The sequence below is a fragment of the Anser anser genome, assembly GCF_964211835.1.
Source record: "Anser anser genome assembly, chromosome: 3".
Classification (NCBI taxonomy): Eukaryota; Metazoa; Chordata; class Aves; order Anseriformes; family Anatidae; genus Anser; species Anser anser.
The window spans coordinates 108133698-108147188 of NC_139722.1; the positions used below are offsets into that span (position 1 = coordinate 108133698).

Below are 13491 nucleotides of genomic sequence, written 5' to 3' on the forward strand. Positions count from 1 at the left end.
CCCACATTCACAAGCCCATCCACGCTGGAGGTACCAGCCAGGTGTCCACAAGCAATACGAGTGGAAGAAATATTTTGTGTATGCTCTATGGCTTTTGGAACAGGAATATAATGTGTCTGAAAGAAAGCCTTTCAGGAATGGTCTCTGTTTACTGAAACACTTGAGAGTAGTTACTCTAATGCCTCAGGTCCTGCCTAGGACTGCTGGGAGCCCTTCTCCATGAGCATCTTGTCTCTTTCTTCTTTAAGCTGCTTTGTCAAAGCAATCTGCTCTTCTAACAGGCGAATATTTTCCTTCTTCTGATGTTGTCGCTCCAGATCTCTGAGAACTCCTCTGTGCAGCCTCTGAAAGCACAAGGGACAGGGTTTATTTCATCAAGCCTGTTTGGTGGCGAGCGCGACCAACCCCACCCCGGCTCCGTTCCCTCCTGCAGAAGTTCTCACCATGCCCTGCTGCCCCTGCAAACCTTAGTCCTCTGCCACCTCCTGCAGCCACACCACTTAACGTCCTTTGAATCTAAAACTACGGGAGCTGGCACCTGGTGTTGACCGGACTGCACCAAACCCACTTTGTTTGTACTCACTTCAGATGGGTGCATTTTCTGAGCAGAAGAGACATTGAGCAAAGAAATGCTTTGCACTAGTAGCTCCCACGCTGCGCAGGATGCACACGACCTGTAACAGCCTTGTACCTCCAAAACCCGTACCTCTGCTTGGAGAGAATTTGGTGGCAAACTGAAAATAATCTTAAGGAAAACTGCTATTTGTCTTCATCTGCTTCTTTCTGCTTATGTCTTACTCTTTAAAAAACAAAGAAACAAACAAAAAGGCTGATAAACTCTTGCTGCAAGGAAGGTATAAAAAGTCCCACAGCCAAGTCCCTCTGCCAAGCTCTTGAAAAATCACGGTACTTCATTCAAAAGATATACACACCCTTTACCAAAAATGTTCACCATAAATAAAATGTGCAACACAGACTGGTGGTTTGCACACAGATGGGTAAGCCACCAAAGGAATGTAAAAAACCCTAAGAAAACCCTCGTTAGTCTTTGTTTCCTCCTTATACTTGTCTGTCTCTGCTACCTGGAAGGCTTTCTTACTCAGCTAGCTAGGTGAAATGCTCAACCTTCACGTCTCACCAGGTGAACGCAAAATGAGTGAAACCAAAACTAGTGACAGGGACTGGGATGGGGGAAAGGAGGGGAGGGACCAGCTGGGAACCAGCTCTTCGTACTGCGGATGTACGCGTCTGGGAGCGGGCAAGGCAGCAGAGGGATATAAATGGAGGGAAGGTGAGATTAAGACACGGGATGGAGATGCCAAGACTGACAGTAACTCTGGGAGGAAAGGAGACCACATTGAGGGTTTAACTGGTTGGGCACCTTGTGCAGGTGACAGCAGCTGGGCCTGCTTCTGCAGAGGAACACAAAGCGACCTCGGTGGGCTCCAGGTGCAGGCACCCACCCACTCCCGCAGCACTTCTGAGGCCGTGCGAGGCGTCCTTCTCAGCTCGGCTTGGGCTCCTGGGGCGGGCAGCACGCTTTTACGTGTTCAGACACTTACTGGATGTCAAAGCAATAGTCATAAGCTTGTCAGAAAATATTATGCATGAGGGCAGAACATCCGCAGTACTTATTTCCGTTGCATTACCTAAACAACTGTGTTCCTTAAACCGGATGCCATTATTCCCTGACTTGAAGATTAAGAATTATAAAATCTCAGATTTCATTTATAAAAATATAAGCTTTGAGCCTTAGGCTTTCTGAATAGCATTTCACATCAAGTTTAAACTGATTGCTGGTAACATAAAACTGAGCATTTTGGCTTTGCTTCTGCAGCAGCAGCATCTTGAGGAATGCTCGTATCCCTGCAAATACATAATCTGCATCACATTCAGCTGCTGGGGAGATCACTTCTAATTCTAGAGGTTTTGCTAATCCATCCCCAAATATACAGCTCAGGCACCTCTGAACGCGTCAGATGTACATTTTGGGAGAAGAGGGGGTTCTTGGGAGGGAAGATACACCCAAGCAGGCTGCACGGCGCAAGATATGGGAGCTTGCCTGTAGCCACGCAATTCTTTTTCCCTTCCTGGCATTTAGAGGCTGTGCCCACACCTGGGTATTAGGATGGATAGAAAACAATAAGTTAATTTTTTTTGTGGCAAGGGACAACATTTTCAGTCACCTATTCAAAAAAAAAATTTTTTTTTGGTCCCCAAAAGCCCAAAAAGGTTTTCCACTGACCAACTGGATCCTTTGACCCTTTCATCTCTAGGAAACTCAGCAAAACTGCTTATCTGCAGGCAGCAAAAGATTGCCTACCCACAGTAACGTCTGCTTCTAGTTGTGGGAAAATGTATTACAACAGACCCATGGGGAGAAAGTTGCCCATTGCTGTTGATAAATTAGCCAGCATTTGGTAGAGGTAGCATTTACCCAGACAGAAGCTTGCAGAAGAGCTGCAAGTCCCTATTTGCTTCCTGATATCGTTAGAAATACAAGAATCAACCAGAGAGCATCAACCGTATCAGTTCATTGGCAGATCCACCACTCTTCTTATTAAAGACATTTTATATGCTGGAGGAATGCACATTACAGACTTGGAGTTGTGCCCTTCGTTTACCCGTGGTTTGAGTTACGATGCAGTCCCTACACACCAGGGCACCGTGGTCAGGATGGATCCTGATCAGGCACTCAGCGTTTGGTTTCACATTACTTGTTTAGCCTGTTGCCCGTGGCATTGTGTACTTCGTGATAAGCAGATCCTGCTTGGATGGTAGAGCGACTTATTTCCTTGAGGACTTTTCTACACCTGTTACCTCTTTAGAATAGTGATGCTTGGTAAATGTTAATTCAGTGTAGTCCATGAGATGAAGTAGAGAGATTAGCCAAAGGTTAAGGTCAAAATTAATTTTAAGTGTCTGGCTGAAACACCCAAGAGTGATTTTTTCCAGAGAGTTGATTGTCCTGTGGCACAACATGCGCCAAATGTACAGCTTCCATCTCTTTTGGCTGTATTTTCAGCCGAGCACCTAGCATGTGCTCCTGCCAGGCCCTCAGTGGCTCAAGGCAGGTGGGATGAGTTAACCAACAACCACCTGCAAAAATCTGAGCATGTACGCCAGCTCCGGCAGCTGCAGAGCTGTTCCCATTGCCATGCCAAGGAGACCAGTCTTCCTCTTCTTGCTGTGCCTAGGATATCTGGCACGTTTTCCAGCTTCTGCAGCACAGAATCACAGAATCATCTAGGTTGGAAGAGACCTCCAAGATCACCGAGTCCAACCTCTGACCTAACACTACCAAGTCCTCCACTAAACCATATCACTAAGCTCCACATCTAAACGTCTCTTAAAGATGTCCAGGGATGGTGACTGAACCGCTTCCCTGGGCAGCCCATTCCAACGCCTAACAACCCTTTCGGTAAAGAAGTTCTTCCTAATATCCAACCTAAAGCACCTCTTTCCTTCTCAGGTCAGCCTCATCGTCCTCCAAGATCCCTTGTTCTTAAGTGCTGACAGAGGCAATGTCTGTAGGATAAAATGTAATCTTGTCATTACGGATGGCACAGCAACAGGCACCTGAGCTGTGGTGTGGATTGGCAAGTTGAACTGTGGGGCTTGTAGCTCCTGACTACTTCAGACCTTCAGTAAAAGACATTTAACGTAAGATTTTGTGGCGTGTGTTTCCCTAGATGTTTAAACCAGATGCATGCCCTCATATTGGCACTCGGTTGGTTCACTGGCGGAGCTGAGACCGGCTCGTTGCCCCAGATTCTGCCACGTGCAGCTTGTCCGTTCTGCATTGATTGCCCTGGGTTGGATTTGCCTGCAGACTGCCCACCACCACACCTGAGACTTGTCTGCGGGGCTCTCCCGCACCCCACGCGCCCGCCTCACCAGAGGGGGGACGCTGAGGGACACCGCCTGAGGTGCCGGGGGGGGGGGGGGGGGGGGAGACCCGGGGGCGGGGCTACAGGGAGGGGGCGGGGCCAGCGAGGCGGAGCCACGCCCCTCCTGCCTGCAGGCGAGGGGCGGGGCCCCGAGCACGGTGGGCGTGGTTACTGGGTCGTGTGGGCGTGGCCTGCTCTGCGGGGGCGTGGCCTGGCTCCCCCCTCCCCTCCCCTCCTCCCTCCCCCGCCCCCCCCCGTCCCGGCGGCCCCGCTCACCTCCTGCTCCCGCCGCTGCTGGACGTGCACGGCCGCCACGGTGGCGGCGGAGAGGAGCGCGGTGACGGCCAGCACCGCCCGGGAGCTCCTCGACATCGCCGCCGCCGTTACCACAGCCGGGCCGGGCCGGGCCGGGCGCGCGAGCGGCCGTTGGCGGCCGTTGTGGGGGGGTGGCGGTGGGGGTGGGGGGGAGGCGCGGCCAGGCCGAGCGCCGAGCGCGTCGAGCCAGGCATGAGCAATCGAGCGCCGAGCGGCGGAGGGTGGGGGGTGGGGAGGGATCGGGTTTGGGGGGGGGTGTCGCAAAATGGCGGCCGCCTCTTCCCGCCCGTTGTCGCCGCGGGCGGCTGGAAATGGCCCCGCTGAGGGAGGGAGCGCGGCCAGCTGGGCCGCTGGTCTGAAAAGCAAACAAAAGGAGTTTTTTTCTGAGCCCGAGAAGGGTGGGTTTTTTTTGTTTTGGTTTGGTTTTTTTTGCTGTTATGGCACGCAGACCTCCAGTCCTGCGCTTCCCTCGCCCAGAAAAGCCGAGCTGCGCAGGGCGAGCAGCTGGGGAGAGCGGCTCCGCCATTGTTCGGCCTCCCCGCGCTGCGCCGCGTGTGGCCCCCGGCCCGGCACATCGCCGCGCTCCGAGGACAGCAGCCTGCCTCTCCCCGGGGGCTCTGCCCTGGCACCTCCTCACCGCAGCGTCCCAGCGCCTCGCACGCACGAGTCCGTGCTCCCGCTGCTCCTGTGTGAGAGCCGCAGATGGCTGCCGGGAGCGGTCTCGATTCAGCGTGGTCAGATGTGCTTCAGATGGAGGGCTTCAGGCTCCGTTTTTCAGGGCGCTTTTACTCTGTAGCACACAAAAGTCTCTCTGGCTGCTGTTGAGCTGACAAGAGGCTTGCTCCCAAAGAGCGAGGAACATGTGAGCAGTCGCTATCTGCTGTGTAACAACCCAAACAAGCAAATAGAGGTACAGGGCAGCAATATCACAGAATCATCTAGGTCGGAAGGGACCTCCAAGATCACCGAGTCCAACCTCTGACCTAACACTAACAAGTCCTCCACTAAACCACTAAACCTTATCACTAAGCTCTACATCTAAACGTCTCTTAAAGACCTCCAGGGATGGTGACTCAACCACTTCCCTGGGCAGCCCACTCCTATGCCTAACAACCCTTTCGGTACATGGGTGACACTCGTGAATTTACCAAGCAAAGGGATGTCTAGCAGGGAGGTGGGATATCCCATGAGCTTTGCAAACTCCTGAAGGAGGTCAGAGAATAGCCATTCACCCTTCCCCGCACTACCGTGGTAGCCAGGTAGGTGGATATGGATAGCAAGCTGACCCAAAAAATAAGTTTTTTTCACATGATGTATGAGCAAATGGTGGAAGTCAGCCCCACGTGCTGCAGAAGCTGAGCTTATCTACAGATTCAGAAAGGATCCGGGCAAATTTGTGGACCACCATTGCTGTCAAGATGTTGCTTTCAGCTTGTGAATTCTGTAAACCACAAGTGAACCGTCAGGTGGAAGGTTTGTTGTGAAAGGCGTAGTCTTATCGCTGACTTCTTTCCTGTGTGTGTGTTTTTTTTTTTTTTTTTTTTCCAGGCATTTGCTGCTGCTCTCTGTCAGGCAGGATTGTGGGTACAAAGATTTTCAACTTCAGCAGGTACCACAGTCCCTAGCTGTAAAACAGGCTCAGATACTTCCAGGCAGAGCTTGGCAATGCTGCACTGCAGTCAGCTTCGGGAACATTAATGGGAACCTTTGCTGCGCGGAGGCAGCCATGTCACATCCCCAGCCCAGTCCTGAGCAGAAGAGGAAAACCAAATGTGTGAAGCCAACCCTTCCTCGTTATAATCTTCTTCATCTGTCTGCTGAACAAATGTGATTAAAATGAAAGGTGAAATTAATGGGAATGATAACATTTCAATTTAGTATAATAGTTTTGCTCACATCAGTGTGTTTACTGTTATTAAGACGTATGCATAAGTGCTTGTAGCGCAGCCAATGCCACTGGAGTGCCAAGAACTGGGTCGAGCCAGATGCACAGCGGATGTGAGCCAGCGTGTAGCGCCCTTGGCACCGTGGAAGGGCTCACCCCAGCTGGCAGCCAAGTGCCTCTGCCCAAGCCTGGCATTAATCACTTGAGGGGCTAAAACCCCAGACGGGGAATGTTCAGGCTGTGGTTTCACAAGGGAGTTCTGGCTTAAGGTGTTCCCGTTCTCCTTCCATCCCTCCCGAGGACCAGGGATTGCCACAGTGCTCACCTTCCCTGGGTTCAGTCTGCTGTGGTCCTGCTCTCCTGTTCTGGTGGTTGTCCTTTCTGTGCTCGGGGAAGGCCCACTGAGGAGGTGACCCAGTGGAAAACCCAGCTGTGGACCAGGCTGGCAACTGGGTCTGGCAACTGCGTGGAAAAGCCCACTTTCCTTTTCCTGCAGGAGTGTTTTCCAGCTGGATCGTGCAGCCTGGCAGTGTGCACACAGCCAGGGCGTGCTGCAGAGACAGAATGGGGGTGGCGCAGGAGGGAGAGGCAGGGGTGCCCGACAGTGATAACGCTGGGGAAAGCCTTTTTAGCTGGCAATTAGCAAAAGGGGGGGAAAAAAAAGGAGATTTCAGAGTTCCCCACAGCAAATGCAATCTTAACTACCCACAGCCCATCGCAGAGATGTCTCACAGGACTTGTGGGGCCAATGGAGCGTGTGTGACTGGCAAGCTGCTGGTGGCTTCTTGCAAGGAGTCAAGCCACATCGCTGATACGCTTGAGCAGGGAGTGAGATAGAGGTTGAGCCAGTGCTGAGGGAAACGTGGTTTAGGAGGGCCTATTTTTTTTTTTTTGCTGGCTCTACTGGCTTCTCTCCACATGAGGTTTCCTCAAATAAACACCGTGGTTGCTAATGGAAGGTTCCTGGTGTGTTATGTCCGTGCCCGTCTTTGATGTTGTGTTTCCTGTGTCTCCACTCCTCCTTTGCTAGCCTGGGCATAGCGGCACGCGTCATCTCGCGGGGAAGGGATTGCAGATCAGTCAGTAAAGGGTTTACTCACACGCAGCGGAGACTGTGAAAAGCTAAAGGCCATTTTCCCCCTGGGCAAACAGCTCAGATCTCGACGGTTATCTTGGATAACACGTCTGAAGCCAATGCTTAGGGGGCATTTTTATCCTGGTTTCCTAAGAAAACGATGCTTGTGCAATCCCCGTGCCTCATTCGCCCCCTCCCTTCCCCTCTTACATAGGCGTCTGCCAGTCTCCCCAGTGAGGCTGCACGGCAGTTTCTGTGTCAGGAAGGCTTCCCTGCTAATTTGCGGTCCCATTCCGACAGGCGTGGAGGAGATCTCGCCGAGCTGTGCGTGAAGGCGTGGTGGCACCACTGCGAGAGCGCCGAGCAGCGTCCCGCCGGGGGGACGGGGCAGCAGCATCAGCTCAACCCTCGCCTCGCCACCAGGGAACCCACGCAAAGGGGCGCTCGCTTGTGGCTTGCCCGAGCAGGCCAGCAGTCACCGTAAATCCCAAGGAAAGCCCTGTGAAATACGGCAGGGGCGGATGTAGAGTCTGAACCGAAACCATTTCCAGGTTTGATTCACAGCCCCCCGGTTCCCTCTCTCCCTTCAAGGAATAAATCAAACAAACAAAAAAAAAACCAAACACGTAAGTGGCAACCCCAAAGGTGGGTTTTCACAAAGCTTTCCAGGGGTTTTGGCGAGGCTGTGAGTCCCCAGCCGCCCTCCCCTCTTTGCAGAGCCTCCCTTCCTCCCGACGCGGTGGGCATGCACGTGCAGGCGAGCGTTTGCACGCGCCCGCAGCGCCCCGCCGAAACAGCCGGAAAGGAGACAAAAAGCCCAAACCCAACCCAAAACACCTTCCCCTCTGCTCCGTGAAGCCCGGGAGGGTTCCCGGCGCTGCCGGTGGGAGCCGCACCGGCCCCGTGCCCCCCTCCCCTGCGTGCGTGCTGCCAGCGGGGAGCATCAGGTACGGCGCAGAAGAGGCAGCAGAAAAGGGGAGCGTGCTGTCCTGCTGCCGTTAGCGTCGCTTTTCCTATTATAGCAGCACTGATAACAGCAGCGGAATTATCATGACCATGTCGTAGGCACTTTTTTCTCACCGTGATAGTGTTTCCCTTCTAAGAAATGTAATTATCCCCCCCCCAACACCAACAGATGTGATTGCAGCAACGTGGACATTGTTCAGGTGCAGCCTACCTGGGCAGGCAGGACGATTTTCTGCGGAATCTGCTGGGTAGGGGGTGTTGCAGTGTTAGTACGCGAAGTCTAGAAAAACACGGGGGGGGGGGGAAAAAAGGTAAATGTGTTAAAGGTTTCACGTCCCCGCTCTGTAATTAAGAGGTAGAGCAGCCGAGGGCTTGCGTGTGTGCAGGCTGGAGAAGCGATTTGAATGAATGAAAAAAGAAAAGCCAGGCAAAGAGCCCTCTGCTCTCGTGAAGGCGGCAGAAAGCGAGCGCGTCCCAACCTCCCCTTCCCTTGGCAGGGCGCTTTGTCAAACAGTTACTTCTCATTTCAATTCGCCTTTGCTCTTCCTCCTTCCCAGGGGAGGGCGGACGCCCGGGGAAGCCGGTGCGAGCGTGCCGACGGTTTTACAGCCGGCGACGTTTGGTTACAGGTTAGCCAGCAAGCCCCGCTGCGCCCGTGCTCCAGGAAAGCCAAGCTGTGGGCTCAGCTACCTCTGCTACCCCTCCACATCGCCCCACTTCCCCCACGGCACGCCTCGCCCCTTCCCTTCCCCACCTCCCGTGCTTTTGGGGCGCTTTGGGGTGCCGGAGGGGGTGCCGGGCTGGGGAGCTTCCCCCGGGCCCCCCCAGCACGGGGACAGGCGGGTGAAATGCAGGTCGAGGCCAAAGTCTAGCAGCACAGTGGCGAGAGGAGGATGTAAAAACAACACTTGATAATTATATTGGTGGCAATTTCACAGACCCTTGTCCGCAGACTGAGCAGGGCAGGCAGCGCTGCTGGGAGCGCGGGGCAGGCAGGGACGCTCGAAAGGCGTGGATTTTTTTTTTTTTCCCCCCCCTCTGGTAAACATTGTAAAAGGCATCGGTGATAAAAACCGTTGTGCAAAAAAAAAAAAAAAAAAAAACAGTTGGCAGAGTAATCCTGAAAGCAATCACCCACCCCGCAGCTTGCATGACAAAGGTGGCTCTGCAGGAAAAAGCCGAGCTGCTGCTCCCGGGGAAGGTCCCGTCCCCGTCCCAGTCCCTGCTCCAGTCCCCATCCCCGTCCCCATCCCCCAGAAACCCCCAGCTCTGGGGGCTCCCCAAGGACAGGGAGGATTTATCTGTGGATAAAGAGGATTTGGGGTCATCCTCTGCCCCAGTGAGGTTAAACCCAAGCCTCTGGCTGGGGCGGTGGCCTGGCTTGGCTTCCCCTCTCCCCCCATAGGCAAAAGGGTTGCACAGGGCAATTTTGGGGTCTTGCTGGGGTCGGTGCAGGGTGAGGGTGCCCCCAAGGGGGAGGGAGCAGCAGGAAGGAAGCTCCCCACCGGGGAGGGAGCAGATCCGGCTGCAAATCACTCGTCCCCCCTCAAACCCAGCCTGGACCACGCCAGGGACGGAGAGGTTGCGGCCGTGCGGGAGCAGAGGGAGCAAAAGTCAGGATTTGGCCTCCGCCTGGCTGGGAGCGGCAGCCGGGAGCTCCCGGGGCGATTTTCCAGGCAGCAGGGGCCTGCGCTGATGGGTAACTGGCTCTGGGCATGTTTGAACAGACGCTCTGCTGCGGCACGGCCGCCTCGGGCAGGGACGCTCCGCTCCGGCAGCGCGCTGGGTCCCCACGGGGAGCACGGGGGCAGGAGAGGGAAAGCTCCGTCTGCAACCGGGATCGGGGTGTCCCGAGCATCCCCCGGCCCAGCTCGGGGCAGACTCGTGCTGGCAGCGGTGGTCCCACTGATGATGATGATGATCCCCCTCCAGATGAACCTCTCCTATTTCCATGCTACAAAATTCCCCAGATGCACAGCGATGGTGCTTCGCCGTGGGATGCTCCCCGAGCACCTGAGCCCGGCTCAAGACAGTTATTTCTTCCTCCAACTCGTCCCTGTCTCTCTGTGACCCTATTAGTGCTTGCTCGCACTGGGAACCCGCGTGTCCACCCCCAGAGGGTGAGGATGGCAGGGAGGGCACCCCGCCGCTCCCCGAGGTGCGCTCCCACCCGTCTGAAAGGGTAAAGAAGTGCCCCGTATGCATACAATGGGTTTTATGGCTGCCGGTCATCCTGCAGGAATGAGGAAGTCTCCCCCAGCCCCAGAGATGCCATTTACGGGGATTTTCTCCCAGGGGAGGTCTGGGCTGGGGCGGGGGGGATGCCGGAGCTTGCGGCAGAGGTTAGGACGTGCCCGTTAGCCCCTGAGCAGCGCCTTATCGGCGCGTGCCAGCTGCAGGAAGCGGGGATTTGAAGCCCGTCCTGAAAGCACGCTCAGTATTTTTAGGAACCCAGGAGAGGGCTGGCTGGGTCAGACCCCAGCCTTCTCCCACCGGCCCCAGCCAACGCCACGTTTTTCAGGGAGTGCTTTCCCAAGCAGGTGGCTGACCGCAGGGAAAATGCGGCTTTTTTGGGGTGTCACCTGCCTTGTGCATGGGTCACCCCGTGGGAGCAGGCACCGGCCAAGCCGTGACATGGGGATACAGAAACGTGGTGGCGCAGGGAGCTGAGCGGGACGTGGTGAGCAAGCGTCTCCCTCCAGAACGGAGTCAGCAGTGCCCATCGGGGACAAAAGCAGCGGGAGAGGGTGAGCAGGTGCTGCCCGGTCGCTGCTGATCCCCTGGCTGGATGGGTGCCGCCGAGACGTCCCCCGAGGAAACGTCGCAGGGACCAGGGCACCACCAGCAGCACAGGGTCACCCAAGGAGCCAGGGGGGCTCTGCCTCGTTGGGGATGTGGCTTTGGGAGGTTAGCGCCGGTGCCTAATAAAGCTTGCGATGGATTTCTGAGCGTGGTGGGGACGTCAACGAGGAGTGGCTTTCCCTCCTCTACTTAGCCCCCGCTTTGCATGTGGGATTTCGGTACCCGTGCCTGCCACATCCAGCTCGGTAGCAGCCCTGCACCTCGCCGGGGCGGCCGTGCCGCTTTCCAGGGGGGCGCCGGGAGCGGCCGGGGCGCCGCTGGGCGCCCGAGGGAGCGGAGCCGCGGCGAGTGGGCGGCCGGGGAGACAGCGCCAAGCCGGGAGGGGAGTGGGAAGGAAGCGGAGGTATCGGTGGAGAAAGACAGGGAGACGCTGGGAGTGGCAGGGGATGTGGGAGGCCGGGAGCCGGGAGCCCGGTGAGTCAGCGCGGTGGGGTGCTTTGAAAGCGGGCAGGGAAGCACACGCAGCCCCAGCCCGGGGAGACATTTCCCCCGCGCCCCCGATGCCGGCGCCTGCTGCGTCCCTCCAGCCCTGGCTGCTCAGCAGATCGCCCTCCACGTCGGGGAGGTTTCGGGGAGCCGCTGCGCCCTCCTTCCGAGGCGTGCTGGCACCCGGCCACCCGGCTGTGGAGAAGCGGCTCCTCCGCTAACTGGGGCGGCCGCCGGCGTCTGGGCTGGGAGCTGGGCTCCTCGGTGGCCAGGCTTGGTCCCACAGCACCTCCGTGCCTTGGGGGACGACATGCCCTCAGAGGTGGCAGCAAGGCCCAGCCCGCAGCACTTGCTCCCTGGGCTCCTTCCTCTCCGTGACACAAGAGAGAGGCCCTGCCTGGCTGGGCTGTCCCCAGGGGGATGCTGTAGGACCGCAAGCTTTTCATCCCAGGATGGAGCGCAGCTTTTCCCATCCGGCTCCCCGTCCTGCTGCACAGGGTGCACGTGGAGCCCTCAAGGTGCCAAGCCGGGGTGCCTCTCGCAGCGTCCAGGCGGCATTTTGACACCCGGCCTCCTCCCTGTCTCCCTGAAATGCCTCTGGGAAAAGCGGGGGGGAGCCGGACACAGGGGCAGCCGGGTGTTTGGGTGACATGGGGCAGCCCAGGTCAGGCTGCAGCACCCAGGAAGTGAAGGACATGAAGTCGTGCCCATAAACCCACATAATTTATGTGGGTTAAACCCCCCATTTATGTTATTAAACCCCCATCCGAGCTGGGAGCCAGCAACCAAACCCGCTGCTGCCGCATTTCCAGGCTCCCAGGCCAGTCAGGGTCTCAACTCCATCCAGCCCTGTTTGGATCAAAATCACAAGAAATGGCAGGAAAAGAGGCACCGGGTCCTTGCGGGCACAGAGCTCTCAGCCTGGCCCGTCCCTCACGAGCAGAGCAGCCCCACGCAGCCTGTGGGTTGGGGCCAGTGTCCCCCCATCCAGGCGGGGTGGTGATGGCATGGGGGACAAGATGTCATCCGGGGCTGGCCGTGCTCCAATCCCCCCGTCTGCAGGTAAAGCTGAGTCCTCCTCACCCCCACAGCAGCAGACAGGAGCCTTTGCTTGCACCCCTTTGCCTCTTTCTGAGCATTTCTTCCTCCCTCTCTGCCTTCCTCAAGCCCAGTTCCTTCCCACACTCTCTAAACAGGGGTCCCTGCTCTTGTGCACCCTTTCTCCACTTTATTTCATTATTATATCAACCGGGACGATGCTGGCAGTGAAAGGGAGCCCTCCAGACAGGACCGGTCCCCCACGTCAGCCTGTCCCCACGTCAGGGGTTTGCCCGGGATGGAGGGGGTTGCGATTGCGACAGCATCGCGTGGCTGATGCATTGTTTGATCCCATCTCTCTCTCTTCTCACTCCCAAATGATTTGAGTCAAATGAAACACATTTTAGTAGTCAAATATGTAAGGGTGGGTCTCATTGTGCTTTGACCCTACAGGGCGTTTTGTACATTTAATTTGATTTACACCCAAAATGTTAATTTAACATACTGGATTTTCTTCCACACCCAAGCAAGGCTGAAAATTAAACAAGATCCTACAGAAAGGCTTGTGTGCCATTATCTCGTTAGCGTTGTTATTTATTAAGTAATGAGGGCGCTGGGGTTGTACGCGTAACGTTTCTGCAGGGGCCGGTGGGGAAGGACACCAGGTGACGTGTGATTAGATAACAGCTAGGAACGGTGTTTTTAGGCAAGGCAGCATTTGTCTTCTGCTTCCCAAGGGGCTTAGAGGTGTCTGAACCAGTGAGTGGTGCCGGAGCGATGCTCACCCTCTTGCTCCTTCCCTGAGCATCCAGGAGCCAGAAGGGGGACGCTCCCAGCCTCTTTCCCCTTGTGTCCCCAAAGCTCTGCTGCCAGTTTGGGGCAGAAATGCTGCAAGCAGAGCAGAGTGGGCTAAGCCCAAACAACACCAAGGCACGGTCGGTCTGTATTTCCCCTGTTGGGTCAAGGAGAAGGCAGCCCACCACCGGCAGAGCTCCATCTGATCCAGGCAGTGTCTTCCCCATGCCGCCTCTCCA

General features: G+C 56.1%; 1 protein-coding gene and 1 long non-coding RNA gene across 3 annotated transcripts; one reads left to right on the top strand and one right to left on the bottom strand.

Annotated features, from left to right (window-relative positions):
- Window positions 1–185: 185 nt before the first annotated feature.
- On the bottom strand, window positions 186–4357 carry PET117 (PET117 cytochrome c oxidase chaperone). Its single transcript, XM_083827875.1, has 2 exons — window positions 4167–4357; window positions 186–344 (listed from the first exon to the last, which is right to left on the bottom strand). Exons 1-2 carry the CDS (start codon window positions 4260–4262, stop codon window positions 195–197), a joined length of 246 nt encoding a protein of 81 aa, XP_083684001.1. The 5' UTR covers window positions 4263–4357; the 3' UTR covers window positions 186–194.
- Window positions 4358–4422: 65 nt separating this feature from the next.
- On the top strand, window positions 4423–8429 carry LOC310896044. Of its 2 annotated transcripts, none has more exons than XR_014581130.1 (2): window positions 4423–6048; window positions 7466–8429. It is a non-coding gene; the product is annotated as an uncharacterized lncRNA (long non-coding RNA). The 2 variants fall into 2 exon arrangements; XR_014581131.1 differs by lacking the exon at window positions 7466–8429 and adding an exon at window positions 6802–7043.
- The last annotated feature ends 5062 nt before the right edge of the window (window positions 8430–13491 follow it).

What these genes read in the sequence shown, in the direction of transcription:
- PET117 (XM_083827875.1), bottom strand. Translation starts at nt 4,262, where the DNA reads ATGTCGAGGAGCTCCCGGGCGGTGCTGGCCGTCACCGCGCTCCTCTCC. An exon ending in AGCAGCGGCGGGAGCAGGAG is followed by an intron (nt 345 to 4,166) that starts GTGAGCGGGGCC and finishes TTGTGCTTTCAG; the next exon opens with AGGCTGCACAGAGGAGTTCT.